The sequence below is a fragment of the Coturnix japonica genome, chromosome 1 (genome assembly GCF_054131305.1).
Source record: "Coturnix japonica strain WE chromosome 1, WE-NBRP24, whole genome shotgun sequence".
NCBI classification, from domain to species: Eukaryota; Metazoa; Chordata; class Aves; order Galliformes; family Phasianidae; genus Coturnix; species Coturnix japonica.
This window is the reverse complement of record NC_140663.1, coordinates 131,378,578-131,403,146: the sequence shown is the minus strand read 5'-3', so window position 1 is coordinate 131,403,146 and position 24,569 is coordinate 131,378,578. Positions and strand designations below refer to the sequence as shown.

At 41.6% G+C, this 24,569-nt stretch overlaps 2 protein-coding genes across 7 annotated transcripts in view; one reads left to right on the top strand and one right to left on the bottom strand.

The window, feature by feature from the left end:
• Positions 1-7,427, top strand: part of TPP2 (tripeptidyl peptidase 2) — a 48,571-nt gene extending 41,144 nt beyond the window's left edge. For 4 of the 6 annotated variants that reach the window (XR_014948120.1, XR_014948119.1, XM_085552815.1 and 1 more), the window contains 2 exons: positions 4,545-4,664; positions 5,207-7,427. Coding sequence is in view for 2 of the 6 variants with exons in the window: in XM_085552815.1 (XP_085408941.1) it covers positions 4,545-4,664; positions 5,207-5,296 (210 nt within the window). In the remaining 4 variants the exon portion in view is untranslated. Of the gene's footprint in view, positions 1-2,692; positions 2,785-4,544; positions 4,665-5,206 lie in introns of all 6 variants that reach the window. The other 2 variants (XR_014948118.1, XR_014948121.1) reach the window with 2 other exon arrangements.
• METTL21C (methyltransferase 21C, AARS1 lysine) lies at positions 6,383-10,991 on the bottom strand. The gene is made up of 5 exons (XM_015851482.3): positions 10,964-10,991; positions 9,316-9,470; positions 8,798-8,940; positions 7,175-7,292; positions 6,383-6,912 (listed from the first exon to the last, which is right to left on the bottom strand). Exons 2-5 carry the CDS (start codon positions 9,428-9,430, stop codon positions 6,518-6,520), a joined length of 771 nt encoding a protein of 256 aa, XP_015706968.2. The 5' UTR covers positions 9,431-9,470; positions 10,964-10,991; the 3' UTR covers positions 6,383-6,517.
• Positions 10,992-24,569: the final 13,578 nt, after the last annotated feature.

The window sequence follows — 24,569 nt, the reverse complement described above, 5'->3', positions numbered from 1 at the left end:
TACTACTGGATTATTTTACTACTTCAGAAACTGTGTGTTTGGTGCATGTAATTTTGTTTTGAAGACTGGTAGAAGACAATCTGAAGTTCTGAGCATTTAAGAGAAACGTTAATGTTTGTGTAGCTCACATCCTTTTAGGAGTCATAGAATTGCCAAGGTGGGAAAAGGCCTCCAAGATGGACAGGTGGACTAGATCATGTTGCACCAAGACTTCCAGAGGGAAGTTTGAGAATAGCATTGAGAACATAATAGTATTAAGAGCTTCAAAACAAACTGTAAGAAACAGACAAGTATTATTGCAACAAAGAGCAAAGGTGTCTTTGCTGTTCATGATAGCCTTCAGTACAATGGACTTGTGCTTGACAAAATTCACACTGGTAGTAAACAAAACAAACAAAAAGTCTAGAATGCATTTCTGTGACTGAGTTCTGGAAAGACTTAAATGAGGCAGCAAAGTTATTCTAACACATGAAGTTAGAACTGAAAATACGGAGCTCTTACTATACGTGAACATGATTTTGTGTCATTAATACTCAAAAGGTGGAGCAATAGGGTGAGAACAAGTGGATGTTAATATTCAGTACGGTACTCTAGTGCTTCATGTAATCTAACAGCTTTAGATAGAAACACTGCATTGTTTTTTTACCTCAAAGCTTTATTGAGTCAAAGTTCTTCCAGATGACAATGTTTAAAAGCTAAGTGAATTGCTGAAAACTGTGTTTTCTTCTATGTTATTTCTAAAGGTGCATTGAGAATATAATCACTACTGTGTGTTTTTGTTCACCCCCTAGTAAATCAAGTACTATTTGTGTACTACCTCTTTTCTGCTATTGAAGTATGTGCATTACCACAGAGTGTTCTTAAATTCCCTTAACTGCTTTTTTCCACTGAAGTATCATGCTTGTCATCATGTTAACAAGTGTGTAGGGAGACTGTTGCTTGCTGTTGATAGTAAGTACATTGTTCCTTAGTTAGTTCTCTTATCTCTGAAGTTTTATTTTAAATGTTACATGAAAGAAAATATGTATTCTATATAGAAAAGCAATTTGAATATACCACATTTGAGGTAGCTCTGTTCAGCAGGCACATGTGTGATAGTGCCTTAGTATTTTTTTAGTATTTAAGTATAAGTTTGGGTCTTCTATTTATTTACTTTAAATTTACCTGAACATAACTGTAAACTTTGCAGGCCAAAATGACCGGATTTAAACAAAACTTCTACAGGAGAGTAGTAGGATTTACCTATTTCTTACTGACCCTGACTCATCTATAGTATTTAACTCCCCAACAGCTAATCCAAAGGTTAAGCAAAAAGTCATGTTTAAAAATAAGCAAACAGATAAAATACCCAGACCTTTCCATCCTGCCTTCTAAGAATCTTTGGCCTGGAGTGTTTTTCACAGACATATGCAGCTGTCTGTTCCAGCAGATCATACTCAGTCACTGCCAAAAGCTTGTTGCTCTGCACTTGATTCCATGAACTCCTGTTCCTCTCTGAAAATAAGATAAGTCAATTTTTGTATGAATATTGCTTTTATTTGTAATATTTGATTGAGCAGAGAGTCAACATAAGTAGCTGAGAAACCTTAGTTTATTCCCACAGCAACACTTGAGCCTGAAGAAGCTCACTCCCTGATAATTATAATCACAACAGCTTCAGTATTCTTACAGGGAGGTGTGTAGTCTATAGGTGTTGTATAATGTAGCATTTTAGTTACTTGTAAATGCAGATACATTTTAATCAACAGTTCAAATAATGAAGTAACTAATTATACTAATCTCTTTTCTTTTTGCCAAATATTAAGATCCCAGAAAGATTTTCATTATGTAGTTGTTTAGTATTTGTGGATCTTCAGTGCACTGGCTTTTTAAAGAAGCGTTTTCAGCTTTGAAAGGGCTGTAGCCATGCAAATGTGTTGAGAGAGAACTTCAGAACTTTATCTTCCAAAGTGTATGCATCTTTTTGTGGCTGTCAGCAAGTTAGGCAGGCGGTTACCAACTATTGCTGTGGGTCCAGCTTTAAGTACACTTATTATTACAGGATATTAGCTTGGGATTGTAGGTTTAGTTCCCAACCCAAAAGCACCCTCAAAGTGCATGTTGTTTTGTTTCCCTTGATATGGTTCTTTGGCCAGTTTCTCATCTATATCATTTGTTCTATAAAAGCTGGCCCTGTATTAATTGAAATCTTGAAATAATACCAAGCATTTAGAATTCATTCCTATTCTTACACTTAGTAGCTGTTTTTGTATGCTATAGATTTATTTGCTGTTGCTGTACATTCTGATAGCAGCTCTTTGTTATATCTATTTATATAGTTCTGTGATGCTATAAAGCTTGCACTATTGTAAGGCTTACATGTGCATTTATTGATCAAATTAATGAAGTATTATTTCTTAAATCCTTACTTGTAAATCTATACTGATTTTAAAGCATTTCATGCATTATTCTTAACTTCTGAAGTTCTAACAAACTTTCAGTATTCTTACTTGTTTACAGTTTACTGTGGGGTTTTGTTTGTTTATTTTTCAAGCACTTAGACAGAAATGATCTTTTATCGAAGGGTCTTGGAGCACTGTTTCAACCTTTTGGTCCTTCAGAGATTTTTTCATTTAGAAATACCCAGACTTTTATTTGGCCAGAGTAAGGGTGTTTCGTAAAATACTTTGTTTTCTTGCCACAAAAACTCTAGGAAGCCCTGTTACGAAAGAAATGCTGTCAAGTGGCTTTCATCCTGCCTTTATCACTGATGTTCAATAACCATTCAAAACTTACAGGGGTCAGGTAAGAGCTTTCTTAATGGAGCAGTGACATTATTTCTGGTTAGCCTTTAATATGTTATATTTGCTGAAAGCTCCAATGCATCTCTCACTTAATTTTGGTTTGTTTTCTTTTGTTTTGTTTTGTGGTTCTATCATATTTTCAGAAAGGATTTTTTTTTCTTCATTTTACTTCTTTAAGTTTAGTTTAATCGAGTCTGCTGATGGATCCACTGAGCAGTTGTTCAGAAGTGTTTGGATTGAGAATGCAGCATGCAAAGTACTTTTCCAATAGCGATATTTGGAAAGATTTGTATGTGAATGATGCTCTATGCTCATTGTTGCATATGTGTGTGTGCTTTAACTAGTACAGTTTGTATTGAAAAGCTATTGCAGCTTAAGTGAATACTTCAGCATAACCAAATAATACTGGAAGACGGAAGAAGAACGGGCAATGCTTGAGTGCTTTGCATATGAAGTATTTGGCTCTTCAGAGCTTGAAAACTGTACCTTCACTTCCATGATAATTAAGTGTGCCATTCCTTTTCTTGCTCAGTCTTTTAGATATAGATACTGCAGAATATCGCATGTCAATTAACAGTCAGTAAGTGTGTTCAATTAGCTAAAATTAGGCAGGTTCTTCATTCCTTGCAGAAAGGAATATTGGATTCCTTACTATTTTATTACTAGAAAAATACTTAAAATCTTAATAAAGCAAAATATTTCTGTACATCCTTGAGGTATTTTTTTGTTGGCTTCTCAGTGGTGTATTTTAAGTATGCATTGTTGGAAAACTGTCTTCCATTTGAGGAATCAGAGGAAAGGAAAATCACTGTACTGAGTGAATGAATTGCAAACTCTAATACCAGATTGCATTAGAACTGTACTAAAAATAATAGTAATGCCATGTTCTCCAACTTAGGTGCTGTTACTCTTTTAAAAATAATAATAAAATAGGCTACTTACTGTGAGTATTCCAAAGGGAATAGATGAAAGTGTCCTGATTCATCACTAATTCTTAATGATGGGTGAAGTAGTATGAACCACCATGCAACACTCTGAACGCAATTACAATGTTCAGAACCTGATTTATTTCACATATCTCTGAAGTAAACACGTTCATTCATGAATGCTAGTTGCAGCATTGTCAGGTATTGTGAACACTATCGAGTTTGAGTGTCAAGAGGAAGTTTTCTTATCGTCTATTCTTAATACAGTGCCAGTGTTGAGGAGTTGACCAAAAACCTGAGGTTCGTCTTCACGCTTACCTGTCTTCATTGCCTGTTTATAACTATGTGCATACCTCTGTATGTATACATATATATACACATATATCATTCAATATATATGTTCATATTTGTTTCTGCAGTAAGTTTATTTCCTGCGAACCAACACTCTTAATGGGGTCTTTGTTTCTGTGGATTACGGATATTTCTGCCTTGTTCTTGATTTTATTTTGCTTAAACTACTTTTTACCATTGGATTGCAAATGAAAATCCAAAGAATCTAAGAATGTGATGACTAAATAATTTGAATAATGATGCCTGTATTGCATAAAATGTTCTCAAGTCAAATATGTTCATGAAGTCATAAGTAGTTTCTAGGACATTCGTGTTTATAACAGCCACTAGGAAAGATCTGTTTTCCTGCCAAAAAAAAAGCAATCTCATTCATGTAAATGTTTAAATCACTTCTACTACCTGAAGAGAATCTGCTCAGTTATTTGTTAAGCCTTATAAGAGCCATGTATTTTAATATCTAAGCTGCTATATTTTCACCTTGTAGGTTTTGACTTTTGCCTATAAGCACGCATTGGTGAACAAAATGTATGGGAGAGGGCTCAAGTTTGCAACAAAACTTGCAGAAGAAAAGCCAACAAAAGACAACTTGAAAAACTGCATTCAGGTAAAGTGTATTTAGTAAAACGATGGTCTATATTAGTGCTGAGTAAATGTTTAAACATAGGAGGCATAATCTTTGTTATATTTTACGTTGTAGAACTCAAAGTGCTAACCTTATCCAAGCTTTTGATGTTTGGTCCCATTTTTAATAGCAGTTTCTTCTTTGATTTTTTTTTTTTTTTCCTAGAGTACTTGCCATATTTCTTCTGCATATTTCAATCATTATGTGGGTGTTTAACCACTGTTATCATTACTGTTAGTAATCACTAATAGTACCACTATAATACAGGTAGAGAATCAAGGGGAATTACTGTACCTCCTACGAAATATGATCACATCAAATACTTGTATGTGTAATTGAAAGGCTGTAGATCACTTAGCCTTTCAGAGCTAAATAAATTAAAGTTCTCCGGGCTTATCTTTCTGATTACAGATATCCTTAGTGAGCTGTTCATGTCAATGCAATATTTGGTGGAAGGACTGAAATTGAAGAATAAGATCCATGAGTGTCTCACTATCTTTTTAATGTTTGCTTTCTTTTTTCAGCTAATGAAGTTACTTGGATGGACTCACTGTGCAACTTTCTCTGAAAACTGGCTTCCTGTTATGTATCCCCCTGATTATTGTGTATTCTAGGAGTCTGAACATTGTAAACCTAAAGTAATTCTATAAGGGCAGGATATGAAAAGATAAGTTTGATTATTATTTTTTTTTTAAACGCATGTTTTCATTACTGAATGTCGATCATTACATTGTGTGTATTTATCAGTAAAGGCACCTGGGTACAGCTTAATACCTGTTAACCTGACTCCAGTCATCAGGGAGTTACCTTATTGTGCATCCCATTGCTGGCAATGGATGTGCCAGAACTGCCAACACAGAGGATTTGGAATTAGGCTGATGTAACTTACTGCATGCACGTTAGGTTCTTAACTGTTAATTTTAACTGCAAACCTGTAAAAGCTCTGTATTTTTTACAGTAAAATGACTTTTAACACGTTTGATCTTAATTTCATTTTCAATTGTATGAAGGCCTTAAAGCTACTTAAGGAGTAGCTAAAACCTTATTTATTAGACAAAAGTAATGGGACATAATTATCCGTATTGTTTGCAGGAGTTTACATTTGTGGTTTTGTTTTATGTTTATTTGTTTGGGTTTTTTTAATAAGAAAAATTCAACCTCTGAAACTGTTAACAGATGCAGCTCAGAATTGCTGATGCATAGGTGCTCTTGTATATCTTCATTTTGGGGTGATTTCGAGCAAACTCAAAAATCCACATGAACCTGAGTATCAGGACAGGCTGATACGTGTATTATAAAGTGCCAGACAGTTAAATCTTGACCAGGTATTGTAAAGCTATACATATATGTTTAATAATGTTAAAAATGTAAAACACGGCAGAATAAACGTGCAGAACTGACGATTGGAAAACACCACGTGCACTCTGATACTTTAAGAGATTAAGGGAATAAAAACAAATAAAGTTAAAAATATCGGTTTATCTGGGAATACGTAAATGAAACTTGCTGAAAGAGAACGCCTTCCAAACAGCAGAAGTTGAGTGCAGCCTAGAAGATCAGTGCTTTCTGTTAATGCCTCCCTGCTATCTGACTTACTGCCAGTGCTCCCCCAGTGGATTGAAATTGGTCTGTTTGAATAGGTTGCAAGTGTGAACCCAAGACAAATGAACTGTAGTACCGTCTTGCCAGATTTCTTGTAACACAAAATGCAGAATTCAGATACAGCTACAGCTTCACCGACATAAATGCACAGAGGGCGTACCGTAATTCCACATCGCATTCCAAACTGCGAGATGCAGGCATTAAATCAAAATCAGTAGTTGGTTTTTTTCCCTTCAGTTCTCTCTTACTGTGGCTTTAAGCAACTTGACATTTGATTCTGGAAATTCTGCCAGGATGGATGTATCAAATATACTGCAAAGTTGTTCTAAAAATTCATAGTCCGTACTGAATCTGAATTTATTTGCCCACAGTAAAACAGTCCCTGGCTGGCAGAAGTACACCATTGTTGCTAGTAGGGCATCCAGAGCACTATGATGGTATACAACATCACTTGCCAGTATAAAATCATAATGGTGAGTTGATAAAGGGAAGTCTTCATTGAGTCTTTCCCCCCACACCAATTTTCTCACTTCAGGTTTGTGCGTATTCACGTTGTGTGTATTTCTTGAAATATTGAATGAGAGATTTTCAAGAACTTCAGGCAAATCGGTAGCTGTAACATAAGCTCCTAAAGAATACATAGATTTGTTTTAATCCAAACGTATATAGTTGAACCTAAAGATATAGACTTCTTGTGATATTACTTCCCCTGCTTCCCCCTCCACAATTACTAGCATCTTCATTAACAAAACAGTATTCAACTTGCTTTCATGTTTTTAAAGAGCAGTGGTGAATGTATTAATTTCAGCTGTTGCTTCATTGCTTTTAAGTAGCAGTCACAGATTTAGATCGTGTTTCACAGGAAATCTGAAAGGAAATAGTTTACTGACCTAAGATGGAAGCCACGATGGAAACCAAGCCTGTTCCAGCACCAATTTCCAACACTTTCTTGTCTTTGAGGTTGAATCGTTCTTGATTTGATTCCAGATACTGAGACAAAGCCAGTGCCTGAAATAGTTACCACGTATTCATAAGACGGTATCAATTAAGTTGCACAAAAATTAATTTGATGTTTTTATACTGTATTTTTTTATACAGTGGAAAACACTGATGGCTGTAACATAAACATAATATGGAAAGAAACATTGTGTCCTGTTCTTTATGTCAAGCGATTCCAATTAAAGTAATTTATTATTCATTTTAGGTTTTGTGAGATAATGGATTTGCAGCAGACACGTATATCATTTGTGATTCCTTTTACAGCTCAAGATAGGTAGCATCCAGATGGGAGCTGTTCTATTGATAAGTAAACATAAACAGATGCCAAAGAAATTAACTGCTCTTTTACTCGTCTTCTTCATGGTGGTGTTGGGGTTTTAACTTCTGTGCTTTCTTATAATGCAACGCTGCCTACCTGCTCTGGGAAGGCTGACAGCTCATGAATCACCCGTTCAATTTGCACAAGCTGTCGCTTTGCTTGGGAGGTTTTACCATCCACGATCTGACACCTGGTTAATTTGAGAACTGATGTCATTCCATGACATGACTTTCCAGGTTAGGGTACCATTTCATTCATCCATACGCTTCATTTTTCTCTTCTTTTTGGTCAGACATTGTTGGTGAGCTTTTCCAATAAATAAACCCTCTCTTCCTTCAGAGCCACATTTCTGAGTCTCCGTTAAAGTTCTTTTTTGCAGCAGGAGGAATGAAGATTGGAAAAGACCTGTTTGCAAGTTTGTATATTGCACTGGGATAGCTCCAGAATGTTCTTTGAAAGAAACATTTTCAGTATTTCCAATCAATTTTAACATTATTTTTCCTTGATATCTTCATCCAGCTGACAAATAGGAAGAGGTCGGTGTGTGTATGTTGTTGTTTCTTTTTATTTCCTTAGTTCTGTACATAGATTTACCGTCTATTTTAGTCTGGGGAAAAGGAGGCTGATGGGAGACCGTATCACTCTCTTCCAGTACCTGAAAGGTTCTTACAGTGAGAGTGGGGCAGGTCTCTTCTCACTGGTGACAAGTGACAGGACAAGGGGAAATGGCCTCAAGTTGCGCCAGGGCAAGTTTAGGTTGGATATTAGGAAGAACTTTACAGAAAGGGTAGTTAGGTATTGGAATAGGCTCCCCAGGGAGGTGGTTGAATCACCATCTCTGGATGTGTTTAAGAGCCATTTGGATGTGGTGCTCAGGGATATGATTTAGTGTAGGGTTCTTAGAGTTAGGGTACTATGGTTAGGCTGTGGTTGGACTTGATGATCTTCAAGGTCTTCCAACCTGGGTAATTCTATGATTCTATGATTCTATTCACTTCCATCCCCCATTTCTTTTGGTGCAAACTACCAAGTCAGTGTAAGGCAGAGTTTTCTGCTCTGGTGCTTCACAGCTTGGTTCCTCACAAGAAACAGATGTTAATTAAAAACAATATCAGCTCAAGGTTTGTCTACCACTGTCACAACTGATTTATCTGTCACGTCAGCTCCCTGGATGTCATATATAGAGAGTACTTACCCCAGGCCATACCACCGCTCCATAGTGTTCTATGGATTCCTGGATGACAATGCGCTGGCCTGCGTAAGTGTAATGCTCTTTGTCGAAGTAGTGGGAAACTGTAGGAGCCCAGTTCTGCAATATTTTAAGAATTACTGGTGAATCTGTGAGAGAGAGAGAGAGAGAGAGAGAATGGGTATTTTATATGCATGTGTTAACGCACAGCTTGTTTAAATGTATTTTGTGAGTGTTGTACATGAGTGTATGCACTGGAAAAGCTGTTGGGTGATGGGGCTCCAAGACCATCTGCTCTCCAGCCATGGGCAGCCTTGATCTGGTGGGGGCAGCCCATGTCAATTGTGGAATTAGAATATTCTTCCTAGGTTTGGTCCAAAAATAAATGACAACAGAGGAAAAAAGCCTGGGAAAAGTAGCGCTCAAGAAGAGTGACAGATTGACATTTACTATCTGAAGACAGAAAAATGAAGCGATGCAATGCCAGCATGCCACAGCAATTACAGTATTACAAAGGATTATACCGGAGTTGGATTCTGCTGTTGATGAGCAGTTGGAGCTGCAAGTGCAGTTCTCAGAGTCACGGGGCTCTTCACAAGCTTCTCCTTCCACTGCTTGGCAGTCTGTTGCCCTTTGCATCCTGTTGGGAAATAGCAGCTGCTGTGCAGAGATCTTGGAGCTGAAATAGAAATACACGTATAGAAAGTTGAGGGCAATTTCTTAGCGTAAGATGATTGGAAAGCTGCCTGTGGGATCTCCCCATCCTGCTCTGGCTCTGCCCAGGTTCATGTGATTGTGTTGGGTGGCCTCACACTGCCAGAGGTTTCCCTTGGCATCTCATCCAGTCCCCAGAGGAGAAGCTTGGCAGTGCCTGCAGGTAGTTTTTAAGGGCAGAATGACTGCTGACAGGTGGAGGTGGTTTATTTGCACCCACAATACTGACACCATTGCAGTTCTACTGATACCCGATCTAGTCCTTACCGCTCTCTTTAGTCACAAGCATAAGATTTGTGTGCCACCTCCTGTAGCGTTACATCATGATACATCTGGATTCAAGGACATTAATGTACAAACAGCTTTCATTTATTATTGTGAATGACCAACTCTGCCTTAGGGCTGCAGGCGCAGGTTGCTGCTGAGCTACTCGTTGCTCTTGGGCGGTATCTGCATCATCGTGTGCAGGATGGTCCAGTTGCTGCTGTCCTACTAGAACAGGCATTTCTTACAGTTTTGGTGGTTTTCTGATCCATATTTCACTGAAAGTGATACATCTCTTATAAACATTTAATTTAGGGAAGATAATACAGCAAGCAAAACCCGTTCCCATAGAAAACACTGGCTCTTTATGGTGGTGAACAGCTGAGTTATTGGGACAATGGTTCTGAATGGAATCGACACCTGGGGGCTACTGGTCTTTGACTTTGTTGCCAACAAAGTTGCAACGCCACATTTGATTTCTTCAGAACTTGAAGGAGATGGAATAAGTCACACAATCGCGTCTATGTGACTGCCGCGTGAAGTGAACGAGGTAATAAAATGCTTAAGAGCCAACTGTAAGATGGTAATAAACCTTACGGTAACGCTTTATCCCCTCTAAGAAACTTTCTGCCTCAACCTCTGAGTTTCATTGCTTGGGAAGGGCTTTTGGATCCGACCGCGTGGCCCGAAATAAAAGAAGTAGGTTACTGAGCAGCAGTAGCGTGTCACTCGGTCCCCAGCTGTGAGCACAGCTCTGCTGAAAGGCTGCTCCCTTTTCCTGGCACGCTATCACACCGCATTGCCTGTCGTAGTCGGAATCAGCAGGCAAAAAGCCTTTCCATCTGCTCAGAGGGAAGCACTGTGGTGTGAGTGAGGACTGGGCGAGCGCTCGGTGATTCTGAGCACTCATGCAAACTTCTCATAAGCTGCATAATATGCGTGTGTGTGTGTGAATATATATATATATATATATATATATATATATATATGTAAATGCTAAGAGCGCTGCTGTACACCGTTAAGCTATTTGAGCCCACGAGGTACATGCATCCAAACGCAGAAAACCAATGGTCAAACCGGGGTTAGGTTTGCGTGGGGAGAGCAGGAGAGGAGCGCAGAGCTGAGTTCCTTTGTTAGTCAGCAGGAAGCAGCCGCAGCAGGGTCAGGGTTAAGGCAGAGGAGCGGTGCCGTTACCTGTTGTGCTGCAGGGCGCTGAGAGGCTCCCGCAGCCCGATGCCTTCTCCAGAGGTTTTTATACCGCACCTGGAAGCAACCGCGCTGCCCGCGTGGGGCTGGTGGGTTATTTACAGCAACATGACCAGGCAGCGTGAGAAGGGCTCGTTTCCCCATGCTCGGATCTTTTCCACTTGGGGCGTGAAACGAAAACGCTCCTGAACCTCATAGTCCCGAGTGCTGCAGCCTCAGAAGCAGAACTTTCGGGCTCTTTCAGCTTCTCATTTTCCAGGCTGGTTGTGCCCCGTTAGGATCTCCAGTCCTGACCCAGGGGAGCGGCTGAGTGCGGGAGGCACAACCCAAGAGCGGAGGAAATCGAGGGGTCGGAGGCGGCTCCGAGGGAGGGTCAGGGCTCGGCAGGCTCCATGCAGCCGGTCCTATAGCCGGGAATCGGGAGCAGCAGCAATGGGAACTGCGCTCCCGCAGGGAGGTCTTGTTGCTCTACAGCACTAACGGGACTTACAGATGTCAGAGATACGCCAGATGTGCGATTCTTACACACGTTAAGAACCGAGCAGTTGTGTGAGTTTTCCGTAGATGCCTTTCTGCCCTCCGCTCTCCTCAGAAAGGATTTTTAAGGAGGAAAAAAAGAAATCGGAATAAAAAGGAGCTGTGAAAGCCGAAGGGCCAGAAAGCAGCGGCAGGTTGGAGCAGGAGAGGAGGGCAGCAATGCAGACTCGGCTCAGAGTGTAAGGAAGTGCATCCTTTGGGGAACAGCCCGTGAATTCGGGTCTGGTTCTCCTAAGCAGGGACCCGAGATGAGCCCTTTGGGGCTGTGCATTTCCCACCTCGGCCACGGGATGGCTCCAGCAGTCGCACCGAGTGCGGGAGACGCCTGGATGCCTGTGCCAAGGCACCCTGTTCTCCTTTCTCTGCAATCTAGTATTTAAAAGAATCTATTTGCTTAGTTATTTATTTATGGGTAGGAAGGACTGAGAATTAAATTAACTACACTATATCTTAAATACCGCATCTGGTCCTTGAGCACTGCACAGCCCCCCTCCATTATGGAAATAGGGGTCCCTGAGCAAGGCCAGGAGCTCTGTCTCCTGAGGGCAGCTGAAAAGCTGCTTCAGGATCAGTGGTACAGCATAGTTGGAAATAATTTAGGTGTGGTTTTATTTCTTCCTTGTAAGTTAAGCGGGTAGCAACATTAGATGCTTGAAATATGAGTGATGTTCAAATATACTTCATACATAATTTCTGCAAATGCTTCTTGTGCTGCCCTCTTTCTCCAAGCACTTTTTGTTTTATGTTGCAAATGAGCCTCATCTTGGGGGTGCAGCACCACGGCACTAAAGTTTCTGCAGGCTTGAGTGGGCAGAGGGCAACCCACCACCACTTCAGGCCTTGTGAGGGATCTGCTTTCTATGATATAGAATCACAGAATGGTTTGGGTTGGAAGGGGCCTTAAGCCACCCAGCCCCAACCCTGTGCCATGGGCAGGGCTGGCCCCCTCCATCAGGCTGCCCAGGGCCCATCCAACTTGGCCTTGAGTGCTTTCAGGGATGGAGCAGCTGTGCCAGCTCCTCACCACCCTCAAAGCAAGATGTTTCTTCCTGACATCTAGCTTAAATATCCCCTCTTTGAATTTAATACCATTTGGCCTTGTCCTATCGCTATCAAGACATGTAAAAAGTTGATCCTCTGCTGAATATGAGCTCTCTTTAAGTACTGGAATGCCACAATGGGGTCTCCGTGGAGATTTCTTCAGGCTGAACAAGCCTAGCCCTCATAAGACAGGAGCTGCAGTCTTCTGGTCATCTTCATGGCCCTCCTCTGGACTTGGTCCAAGAGCTCTGCATCCCTCCTGTGCTGGGAGACCCATACCTGGGTGCAGTACTCCAGGCAGATCTTAAATGGGCAAAGTAGAGAGGGGAGAAATGTGGCTTGAGGTTTGTTTGCTTGTTTTAGTTCTGTTTATGTGAAGCCCTGCTGGTTGTGAGGCTCTCTTCCCTTTGCTGTGCTCTTAGACTGCCAGCAATGCAGGCAGGGTTTCCTTCTGCTTATCAAGGAGACTGGTCACAAACTGTCAGGACATTGCAGGGATGTTACCAGCTGCCACCTGGAGCAGGGTTTGGCGCTGAGGAGCAGCAGTGCTGGTGGGAGCTGATGAATGATAAGGCTTTCTGTGGAAAGGAAAAAGGGTTTTAAATGCCATAGAATCATAGAATGCTTTGGGTTGGAAGGGACTTTTGAGATCATCTAGTTTCAACCCCCTGCTATAGGCAGGGACACCTCCTTCTAGACCCAAAGCTCACAGCCCTGTCCAGCCTGGCCTTGAATGCTTTCAGGGAGGGGAAATCCACAACCTCTCAGGGCAACATGTTCCAGTGTCTCATCACCCTCACAGTAAAGAATTTCTTCCTAATAGTGTCTTCTGAAAGGGTCACCAAACTTATAGTTTAGCACCCTGTATTTAATATCACACTTGTGATTTTTCACAAGCTTTTGCAAAGGTACTTGCTAAAGATCCTTAAAGAAATCGAGCTTTGATGGGGTGAGAAGGGAGTTATCTTTTGGTCTGATAATTTCCTCATTAACAATGAGGAAGCAGAAAGTTGGCAGGTGTGCAGTACATCATGGGGAGCAGGGCTGCTGAGAGTGCCCAGAAGATGTGTGAAGGAGATGGCACGGTGATGATGTAATGCAATTATTCAGGACGGTGAAATTAAAAGTAAGCTGAAGAATTGCAAAGGAATCTCTGATACATTGTGAGAGGTGTGAAACTGATAAATGAGGCTCTGCGCTGACAGGCACAGCATCATGCATACGGGCAGGCTTGAGCTTGGTGTCACTTAGGAAAGAGATATTGGGCAACCTGTTCCAATGTGTCACCACCCTCTGTGTGAAAAACTTCCTCCTAATATCTAACCTAAACCTCCCCTGTCTCAGTTTAAAACCATTCCCCCCTGTCCTATCACTATTCACCCTCATAAACAGCTGTTCCTCTTGCAGTTTATAAGCTCCCTTCAAGTACTGGAAGGCTGCAATGAGGTATCCCCAGTGCCTTCTCTTCTCCAAGCTATGCTGGTCAACAGCTGAACTACTGAAGAAGAATGGCAGATGCCAGCCCTAAAACAGGTTCTCATCTTTGTTGCTGGAGGCACCTGCTGAGTTCTTCTGGAAGTAGGAAGCATGTCTTCATTCCCCAAATTGCAGGGACTCCTTAGCTGCCAGCAAGCAACCAACTGCCAGGTGAAGATGGCTCCAGGTTAACTTACTCAGTGTGCTGCTCTCCCCATTCCTAAAGCAGTGGGATGAGCCCTCAGCACCCAGCTGTACCAGTGGCCTTCCAAATCAGCGACAGCCAAGGGTGCAAGTACTTCTTTACGGTGAGGGTGACAGAGCACTGGAACAGGCTGCCCAGGGAGGTGGTGAAGTCTCCTTCTCTGGAGATATTCAAGACCCACCTGGACGCCTACCTGTGTGACGTGGTGTAGGGAGCCTGCTTTGGCAGGGGGGTTGGACTTGATGGTCTCTGAATGTCCCTTCCAACCCCTACAGTTCTGTGATTCTGTGAATGCATCATAACAGTTTTATTAGGTAGAACACACTCATGTCAAGGAGATGGCTGGAGAGGGAAGGTGGTGGTGAGTATGTGGGGAGGGAGGACGAATATCTGGTACAGCTGGATGTGAAGAGTGCAGTTGGCGGTGTGAAGTTTTTGGTGAACCAGATCATTCACCTTTGCATTGGCAGTACTGACAGCAGAGAAAATAAAGATGCCTGTGGGGCTTGTTGCATCTGATGATGTCCTATTTACTACGTAAAGCCACATACTCGTGCTTCTCTAAGCAATGAGTTACGGTGATGTCTCCAGTTCTTGCCTAGGCAACTTTACAAAACTCAAAGCAGCCCTTGAGGGGCTGTTTTGGTTTGCACTTCCTCATTGATCTCAGTCCTCCACCATGCTCCCTCTGTATTGGGGTGGCACTGTCCCTCACAGGACAGCTTTCTCCCCCAGGGCCACCTTCTCCTCACTGCTTGTTCATCTCTTTGTCTGAAGATACACCACTCCCTAGGGATGAAGTCACTGGAGCAGAACTGTTGCAGTTTTTAAGTGAAGAATTCTACCCCTTCACCAAGGAGCTCTCAGTCCTGCTGCAGGCAGGGTGCTGCCTTACTTTCTTGGTCCCCTCTGCCATTTCTCAGCTGGTGTCTCAGAAGAAGACTCAATGCCATCTGCTATTTTTTCCTTATGGCAAAAGATCATGAACAAATTCCACAGAGCTTTTTATAGAACAAAGATTGCAATGGTCTTAATTTACCGAACTGGAAGTTTTACAGCAGGGCTGATTTATTTGATCTGTTTGGGGCTGGTTACTATATACACAGATGAAGAACCAAACAGGGCTGGTTACATTAAGGGTGAACACACCATTCACAGCACTATAGGCTTTGGTCAACTGCAGCCAACACCACATGGAGATGAAGCTGGCAGGGCATTTTAACAATCATTTTTTGTCATGGGATACATGGTTATATTCTGTTGCAATAGTATTTGTCTGGGATTGAATTAAGCAAGTCCTTATGCAGGAGAAGCTACTGAAGTCAGGGAGTTTTGCTGTGGTAAGACTTGATGGAATTGCTCATAAGTGGAACCCCACTGAAGATATTCCTTGTTTAACTGCCCCTTGTGATAAATGTGGTGTTTCCCTGGAAGGAAGGCCAAAATGGATTTGAAGTAGTTTCAGTACAGCAACTAATGAGTAGCTCAAGCAACACTGTAATTAAGCAATTAGTCTTGCAACAAGAGTTAAGTTTAGAAGTTATGTTCTCTACATACTAGAAGGAGTAACTTGGCCTTATTAAAAAGCATCAGATGGAAGCAGCTCTATTGACTTGGCAGCCACCTGAGTGCAGTGCTTTTATAACAAACCCAGCCCTGGATGAGCTTGACTACAAATTCAAAGGGCAATAGGAGATCATAAATAGTGCGCATTGAAAGAAAAAATCAACTGGCAGTCAGAGCAGCTCTGTGCCTGACTTAGTCCTCCAACCTAATGATGGTATTAATACTAAAGTGATAAAGTCATACTGTGACTATACGGTAAAATATTGTGTCATTGGAGTCAGTGCAACTTCTGCCTTGAACTGCAAGGAATGTAAGACCTCAGCCACAGCTGTAAGATGGCTCTTATGTATTTGGCATTTTGTTTTTCTTGTTTTGTTTTGCTTCGCTAGTTGTTTTCTTTTTGGTTGGTTGTTTTGTTTTTCACTTATACATGGGCTGCTCCAAAAGTCATAGAATCATAGAATGGCTTGGATTGGAAGGGACCTCAAGGATCGTCTATTTCCAACTCCTCTGCCATAGGCAGTGTTGTCAGCCACTAAATCAGGCACTAGATCATGTTGCCCAGGGCCCCATCTAAACTGGACTTGAACATCTCCAGTGATGAGGCATCTGCAATTTCTCTGGGCATCCTTTGCCAGTGCCTCACCAACATCTTAGTTACAATTTTTTACTGATTTCTAATCTAAATCTCCCTTCTATTCATTTTAAACTGTTCCCCCTTCTCCTGTCACTACTGGCCCATGTAAAAAGTGAATTTCCTTCCTGTTTACAAGCTTACTTTAAGTACTGATAGGCCTGAGCTCTCTCTTCTTGAGAACAAGCAAGCCAAGCTCCCACAGCCTGTCTTCACATGGGAGGTACTTCAGCCTTCTCGTAATCCTTGTGGTCTTCTCTGGACCCACTCCAACAACTCTATGTCATCCTTGTGCTGTGGGCCCCAGGCCCGGATGCAGTTTTCCAGGTAGAGCCTTACAAGGACAGAATGGAGGGGAGTAAAACCCTCCCTCTTCCTGCTGGCCATCCCTCTTTTGATTTAGCCCAGGATATAGTTGGCCTTCTAGGCTTCAAGTGCACATTAGTGCACTTTTTGTCTGCCAGAACCCCCAAGTCCTTCTCCACAGGGCTGCTCTCAAGATGTTTTTCTCCCTGTCTGTACACATATCTGTGACTGCCTCAACCCAAGTGCAACACCTTGCACTTGGCCTTGTTGAATCTCATTAGGTTCATGCGGGCTCACTTTTCAATCTTGTTCAGGTCCCTTGGGATGGCATCCCCTCCTTGTATTGCATCAACTACACCGTTCAGCTTGGAGCCATCAGCAAATTTACTTAGGATGCACTCAGTCCCACTGTCTAGGTCATCAATAAAGACGCTGAAGAGCCCCAGTCACAAGATGGACCTCTGGAGGGCACTGCTCATGACCAGTGTCCGCCTGAATGTAGAGACATTTACCACAGTCATCTCGCTATGGCCATCCAGCCACCTCCTTATGCACTGAATAGTCCATTCTTTGAACCTATATCTCTCTGATTTGAATGTAAGGATGTGGTGTGGGATCATGTCAGAAGTCCTGCAGAAGTCCTGGTAGATGACACCATTTGCCCTTCCTTTGTCCACCAGTGCTGCCACTCCATCATAGAAGACCACCATATTGGTCAGGCACAACCTCATGAAACAGTGGCTCCACTATCTCAGATCCTCATATGCCTTAACATGTCTTCCAAGAGGATCTGTTCCATGGTCTCCCAAGGCACAGACTTGAGACTCAACAGCCTGTAGTTTCTCAGGTCTTCCCTTCTCCCTTTTCTATAAATGGGAGTGAGGTTTCCATGTCCCTGGGGACTGCTCTGGGCAGCTGCAACTTCTCAAATATGGCAGAGAGTATCTTGACAGTCACATCAGCCAGCTGTCTCAGGACCCCAGAATGTTTTCTATGTTATTATGTTGGCCCATGATGTCAGAAGTAGAAGTTGGTATGGCAGCAGAAACTGAACCTTCCCACCAATATTCCATTCAGTTTATTGCACTCATTAACATTTACTGATGCTTTCTGAATGTTTATGGAGACAAAACAAGTGGATGTGAGTTCAGTGCTGTGATGGTTGGTGTATTTCAGCAGTAGTGGCAGCAACAATGGGCCACCTCTGCTGGTGCAGATCTTAGTGAGTGCAGCATGTGGGCTCTTGCTCACCACTGATGAAAAGGTGCAGCAGTGGTGGTGACTATATTGAAAAAGAATGTTTTATAGCTGGGAATTTGCTCTATCAAACAGTGTTATTGTGCTACTTGTATCCATTGAGGTTTTTGTGACAATAAATAGGAGGTGAACAACATAGATGTGAAGCACCAATTGGGTATGTTGCCTTCTGGGGACATACAGCAAGGTCTGAGTGTTTGAAGGGAAGGGAAGGTTAGGACATGGTTTCTATCAGCAGGAACTCTTAATCTGGGTGAGTTTCTTTGGCTTGCCCTGTTGCAGTGTGTGCAGGTCCACTAGAACCACTTTTTTGTGTTTATTTTTAAATGATGTTATCTGAGTTCTGATGTCATATAGTCCTTCGACTTAAATTTGTCATGTTGTAGTTGAAAAGTGGCAGAATGTGTTCCTTTTAGTTAACTGATTATTTTAGTGATACAGAAGATAAGTTCACTTTTATCTGCACATAGGAAAATACTTGCCCCATCCATTGCCTGTCATGGTGAGAACTGTTAATTGAAAGCTTCCATTTTTGAAGCAGCTGGGTTAGGGCCCAAGGTTCTCAGATGACAGGTTTCTCCACCTCAGCTCAGTTGTTGTCTTTACAATCCCATATTGCTCAAATGGTTGTGCCTGGATCTGTCAATGGAAACTTTTCATCACCTCAGCACTGAGATCACCTTTTATCCCCTTGCCTGTCATGAAACAGCAACACAGCATTAAGGGCTTTGTTGGAGTGAATTTGTTATCCTCTCACCTGCTTGGTGAGATAAAATAAGGGATCAGAGCTGTGTGAGCCACTATCACAATGGAAAGACATGCTCATAAGCAAGAGTATGTATGAGTGCTTATATGCACATAAGATTGCGTGTATTTGCCAAGTAAATCTCACTGGAAAGTTGGTGACAACATACTGTGAATAACAGTTAACTGGGATGAGCCATTCCTGCTCTCCCCTCTCACCCAGGGAGAAGACACAGCAAACTGGGTTGCAATTGCATTTGAAAGATATTCTTCCTGCCCAAGGCAGAAGCAACTATACATAAACCATTCCCAAACCATTCTTAAACATGACTTAGTCTTCATTTTACTGGGGTCTACAATAAACAGTGGGTTACAGGTGCAAGGGTCAGATCAGGCCTGGAAGGTGTTGTGCAGACTCTGGTTGAAGTTCTACATCAGAAGATCCCTCAACTGTAACACAATAATTAAGGGCAAAGCAAATCTCATTAAAATCAATAAAATTAAATTGAAAATGTGTGACAGCTACAGATGTGTTTGAGCATGGGGCAGCTTGCCACCTTATCTTGTCACTAGCCTTGATACCTAGCCTTGCTAGATCCAAAAGTATGTGGCAAGTAGTTTCTACACCTAATAAGCCAACGAGTTTCACAGGGGATGGTAAGTGTTGAATGTCCTCAGAGTTAAACAGTGCTTCTTAGCAATATCATATAGAAAATATTCATTTAAACAAAACAAATGATGTGGATAGATAGATACACTATTCTATTCACAGTTCCCACTATGTTTCTAAACTGCAATCTATTTCTAAAGTAAAACATGTATATGTTGCCTACTGTTGCAGATATCTACGCTGTCAGAAGACTGTGTGGCAGGAAACATTGGCAAGTTATGTTTTTTTCCAAACTGCAGCTCTGAAGACCGGACAAGAATGTGCTCACTCTTCAATCTTGGAAGGAGACTCTGCAAACAGTGCTATATCCAGCAAAGTTTTATAGACTCAGGATTATCTCCAGCATCTGTGCAGGAAACATGAGAAAGGACATTCTCTCTAGTTTAAGATGTTGCTAATGAGGGTACGGTTGCCTCCATTCCCTCACGTCAACTCCCCCAGGCACATTCAGGCTATTCCATCATTTCAAGCCTCCCTCTACAATAACAAACTGCAAAGTGCTCTTTTCTGAAGGACCTCTCTGGCATCTGCCACAAAGATCCCTTCTCCATATCCCTGGTTTGTATCTTGCCTGACCAGAAAAATGTTTCCCTGCTCCTCTACTGGCAGAAGAAATTGGGAGCGGTGAGTCATTGCCTCAGTTCCCGGTGATAGAATACATCTCCAAAATCAGTGCTGTCACAACTGTTTAGGAGCACTGGCAGCACAGGTTTTTTCAGCCACTATTATCTGGGACCAGTATGGCAAGAGGTAAGATCATAGAATCATAGAATCACCAAGGTTGGAAGAGACCTAAAAGATCATCCAGTCCAACCATTCACCTATTACTATGACTATTACCAGAGTCAACTGGAAGCAGCAAAAAGAACATGAAATCCTTTCAGAGAATACCACTTGCAATTTTATTTTATTTTTTAATGACCAAAAAAGCAAATATAACCTCAGTTGAAGGGGGCAATTTCTGCAAACATGCTACTTATTCACAGAGTTCTAAAGGTTTACGTCTGCACTTGTAGTTTAACATCTGCCTGATCTAAAGGTTTGCTTCTATGCTCAGAAGATCCTTGAAACAGGTTCTTTATTTATTGACTTTAAATTACCATTAACAAAACATCCAAATTCTTATTTGCTTCTAAGTAACAATTAATAAACAGCTAAGGGAAAACACACATACAGCAAAGTTTGTTGTTTGTAATATCTTTTCATTTAAGTTCACCAATACTAGCATTATTTAGGAGGAAGCCCTGCCAGTATTTGCTAATCACTCTTCCTAACTGTAACAGATATCCTGGATGGCCCAACAAGTCGTAAGTTAATCTTCAGGTTGAGTGCAAAGCAATATCCTGAAAGAAAAATGACTTGGACGCTTTGTGATCAGCAACTTGAATTACAGCCCTGATACTCTGAGCATCACACAGTTTCATTTAAAAAGCATGACCACATGTTTGCAAACTGACGACTGGTTTTTGATTTCATTGCATAAGCCAAGTTCGAAATCATAAAGATAGCATGGTAGCAACAGCCTGCCTCATCCAGAAGAAGAAAAATCAAAACCTATCTATCTTTTGCGTATGAGAGGGAAATACTGATGTTCGTGTAATGAAGTGCTATAATGATATACAATGTTTATAATAATAAATTTTCTATTGTAATACATAGTATACATAATAAGGCATTTTATATGTCATGTATATAGTACTAAATATAACATTGGGCTGATGGGCTGCTTAAGAAGAGAGCTTTGTGCTCATTCCATTGCTCTGATCTCTGAATAAAAATGTATTATTAAGTATTTCCATTAAAAGGACCAGTTCTTAACTATTTACTGGACCCATTTAAATGGTTGATGGCACCTGTCTCCAGCTAGGTCCCTTCATTTCAACTTCAGCTCTGTAGAATTGATCAAGGCCAACACAGATACGAAGATAGGGCCAGGAGCCGCCCCACCTCACACTCCCACTGCTGGTAGGTAGGAAGGATGATGTTAAGGCCCTCACATACCCTGGTCTTTTCTTCATGGCTGAATTTAGTTCCGCACATGGAATTAAGCCAAACAATGCCCAACATATGTTTCTGTGGTTCCTTTGCAGATAAGTCAGGCTCAAGCAGGGAGAAACCTGGATTAGTTTTGAGCAAATTAACACAGATTTAGCAGCCTGTGCCCAATGAACAGCTGCCAAAATGCAGAAGCAGGATTAGGTGAGTTTTCCTGAGCCTGGTCTCAGGCCATGTCATCCAGACAGATGAAGCAATCCTGGCCTTCTGTTTTCTAAGACTAATCAGCTCTGGCTTAGTCTAAAGGAGCTCTGAGACACTCCTGAGTGTAACAGTTCAGATTCAGCTGCCCAATTCTAGATCTGACCTATTCAATCTATCATGGAGCATGAGAAAAGAATGTCCACAGATGACTGAGCTTGTTACCAGTGGCTCAGCACTGGAAGTTGAAAAGATCTTTATTTAAGGGTTTGCCTGCAGGCCAGGGCTCATAGCACCAGTGACTGCCGCATCCAGAAGCTTCTTGTGGAGGAGGTTAGGCTCCCCACACCTAGGCCTGCCTATCCAGGCAGCTCCTCGCCAGTAGGTGGTTGCCAGTGATACCACCCAGCTTTCCAACCTTCTCCCCACAGGATAAGGTTCACATGTGCCACAGTGGCCAGCGGACACTTCAGTGTGGGCAAGAGGAAAGCAGGACTGCGTGGAAGGAAGTGGAATGAAGGAGGAGCAGAGAGAGGAAGAAAAACCACATCTTCCCTCTCTTGTCTCCCACAACTGCCTGTTGCCTCCATTCACCATCCTGTGCTGGTAATAAAGGCTCCAGTTTTGCCAAGAGCCCTGCAGCTGACTCATTTAAATCAATTAAATGGGACACTTGTGCACTGGAAATGAACCCTGCATTTTGAAGGCCTCATTTGTGTTTTGCAGAAGTGCTGCAGAAGGCCTTTCTCCAAATGGATTCAGGAGTACATGGATCCAACACATTAATGTTGTACATAGAAGGCAATAGAGATGTTAGGGAGTCATCTCTCTCACTGTTCTTTTCCCATCATCCCCCTTACTCCATTGTGCTTTCAGAACACACTCCTTGCTTCTTGGCTAAAAAAGTCCATTGGCATAATTCTGCAGTTTTAAACACTTACGTCACAGAAACATATCACCTAATCTTGTCCTCTCCCTGCTTTGGAGACTTGCAGCTCTGTTCAGCTGCTTAGATAAAAATTAGGACTACCACCTCATCCTCTTAAACAAGGTGGTGAGCTCCAGTTTTACTTCTGATAACTGGGAGCCAGAAAAGAACATACAGAAACTGAATTAAGCATGTTAGTGGAGCTGCTGCTATTTACTGACATGCTCTGTCATGTACTAGTTTATGATGGGTTTTGTTGTGTGCTTTTTTTTCAGTCCCTCAAATCTTTCCTTGAAAGAGACCATCTGTGCTTCTAAGAGAGCAAGTTCAGATGTTAGAGGTCATGGATTTTATGCATGGAAATCCTTGTTCAACACTAGGTATCACTGTGAAACACTATCATCTAAGTGCATGCATTGCTCTCTGAAAAGCTTTTGCGTTTGTAGCCATTTGTTGAGCCATTTGTCCCCTTGCACATTTGTCTTCAAGAGACCTTTTTAATCCTAGAGTGAAGACAAAAAAAACAAAAAACAGCAGATGAGTATGCTCAGGCCATAGTGCATATTTCTACAACAATGCCACAGTTACGAACACCTGTATATCTCAGTTCATCTTGCTTTCTAGCCACTATAGACACCTGAAATAAATAGAAAAGTGATTTCCCCGTGATTTAGAAAGCATTAGGATAAGTGTTATCATGATGGAGAAGGGCCTTTGTGAACAGTTATCCTCCCATTTTGTGTCAGGAATTCTGGCAGGGTGTCTTTTCATCTCATGCAGTTGCAGACTCCCATTAGGATGGGGATTTCCTCTCCTCCTTCAGACCCAGGGTAGGAGGATAGAGAGGTGATAATTCCTCTGAATGCCAGATTTCAATATACAGGCAGCATCATCTTTCTGATTCAAAGTAGCCCAGCGTAATGGGACCCATTCATCTTGGAATGGAAACACAATCCTACTAGAATAAAGATTACTACAAAAACCAAGCCTACTAAGGCTTCATTTCACTAAACCCGCACCCCTGTGGTGACACAGGTATGGTTATCACTTGGGCATGTATAACTATAAGCATCAAGTAGCACATGGTATGCTGAAGTGATGCAAGAGCTTAAGAGTTTATGTTTGATCTTGATCCCTAGAAGAGAACTTCTTGGGATCTGAAGTGGATGTGATCGCGTTGCAAGAAATCCCTTCTTCAGTTCAGTATAACCTAGAAAACAGCCGTTTACTAGCTGCGAATTCTGTTAGGGAAGGTCTCCACATTACTTCTCATTTTATAAGAATGTGGGAACAGTTATTTCTATGAGTGTAAAGTTTAAGAAGTTTTCATCTGATTATTTTGCCTTCTTAAACAGCTTCTTCTAAAATCCTTCGACTTCATTGTACAGAAGGGTCTTGAAAGTACTAGGGTTAATCTTCTTCCTTATGCTGATGCACTTAAGATGTATTATACTCCTGGAATATCCCTGAAATCATAGTTAACCTTCCTATCTGTACATATGTTTAAAAGAAGTTAAGTTTATGTTGAAATATGTTTATGCTTAAGTGTGTACTTCAAGTCCACACATACATATGCAAGCACAAACAACATATATATATTAAAATAAAATACTTTGAAAAGCATTTGAGATATATCTATCTCTTTTAAAATGTACACCGATTTTTGAATGCAGGTGAATATTCAAGCTCAGCTCAGGCAGTCCCAAAACTGATCTAGATTTTTAACTATGCAGCAGAGACCCCACAGCACCAGGAAGCATGCAGAATTTAGCTACCTGACCTGGCCAGAGACCATCAGGCCAACTTTCATCTGATTCCTCTTCCCACACCTTAGATCAAAGAGGAAATACACTGGCATGGTCCTTCCTTGGGAAACTGACACCTGAAGTTAGAAAGCTAGAAGCACAAGTTAAAGCACTGCCATAGCCTGCCTTGGAGATCAGTCAGAATGGTGCCAGGACATCGTCTGTTGTATCTCTCACAGTGTCAGAGAAGCTAACATCCAATTACAGGGAAAAAAATGAGGTTAGCAAC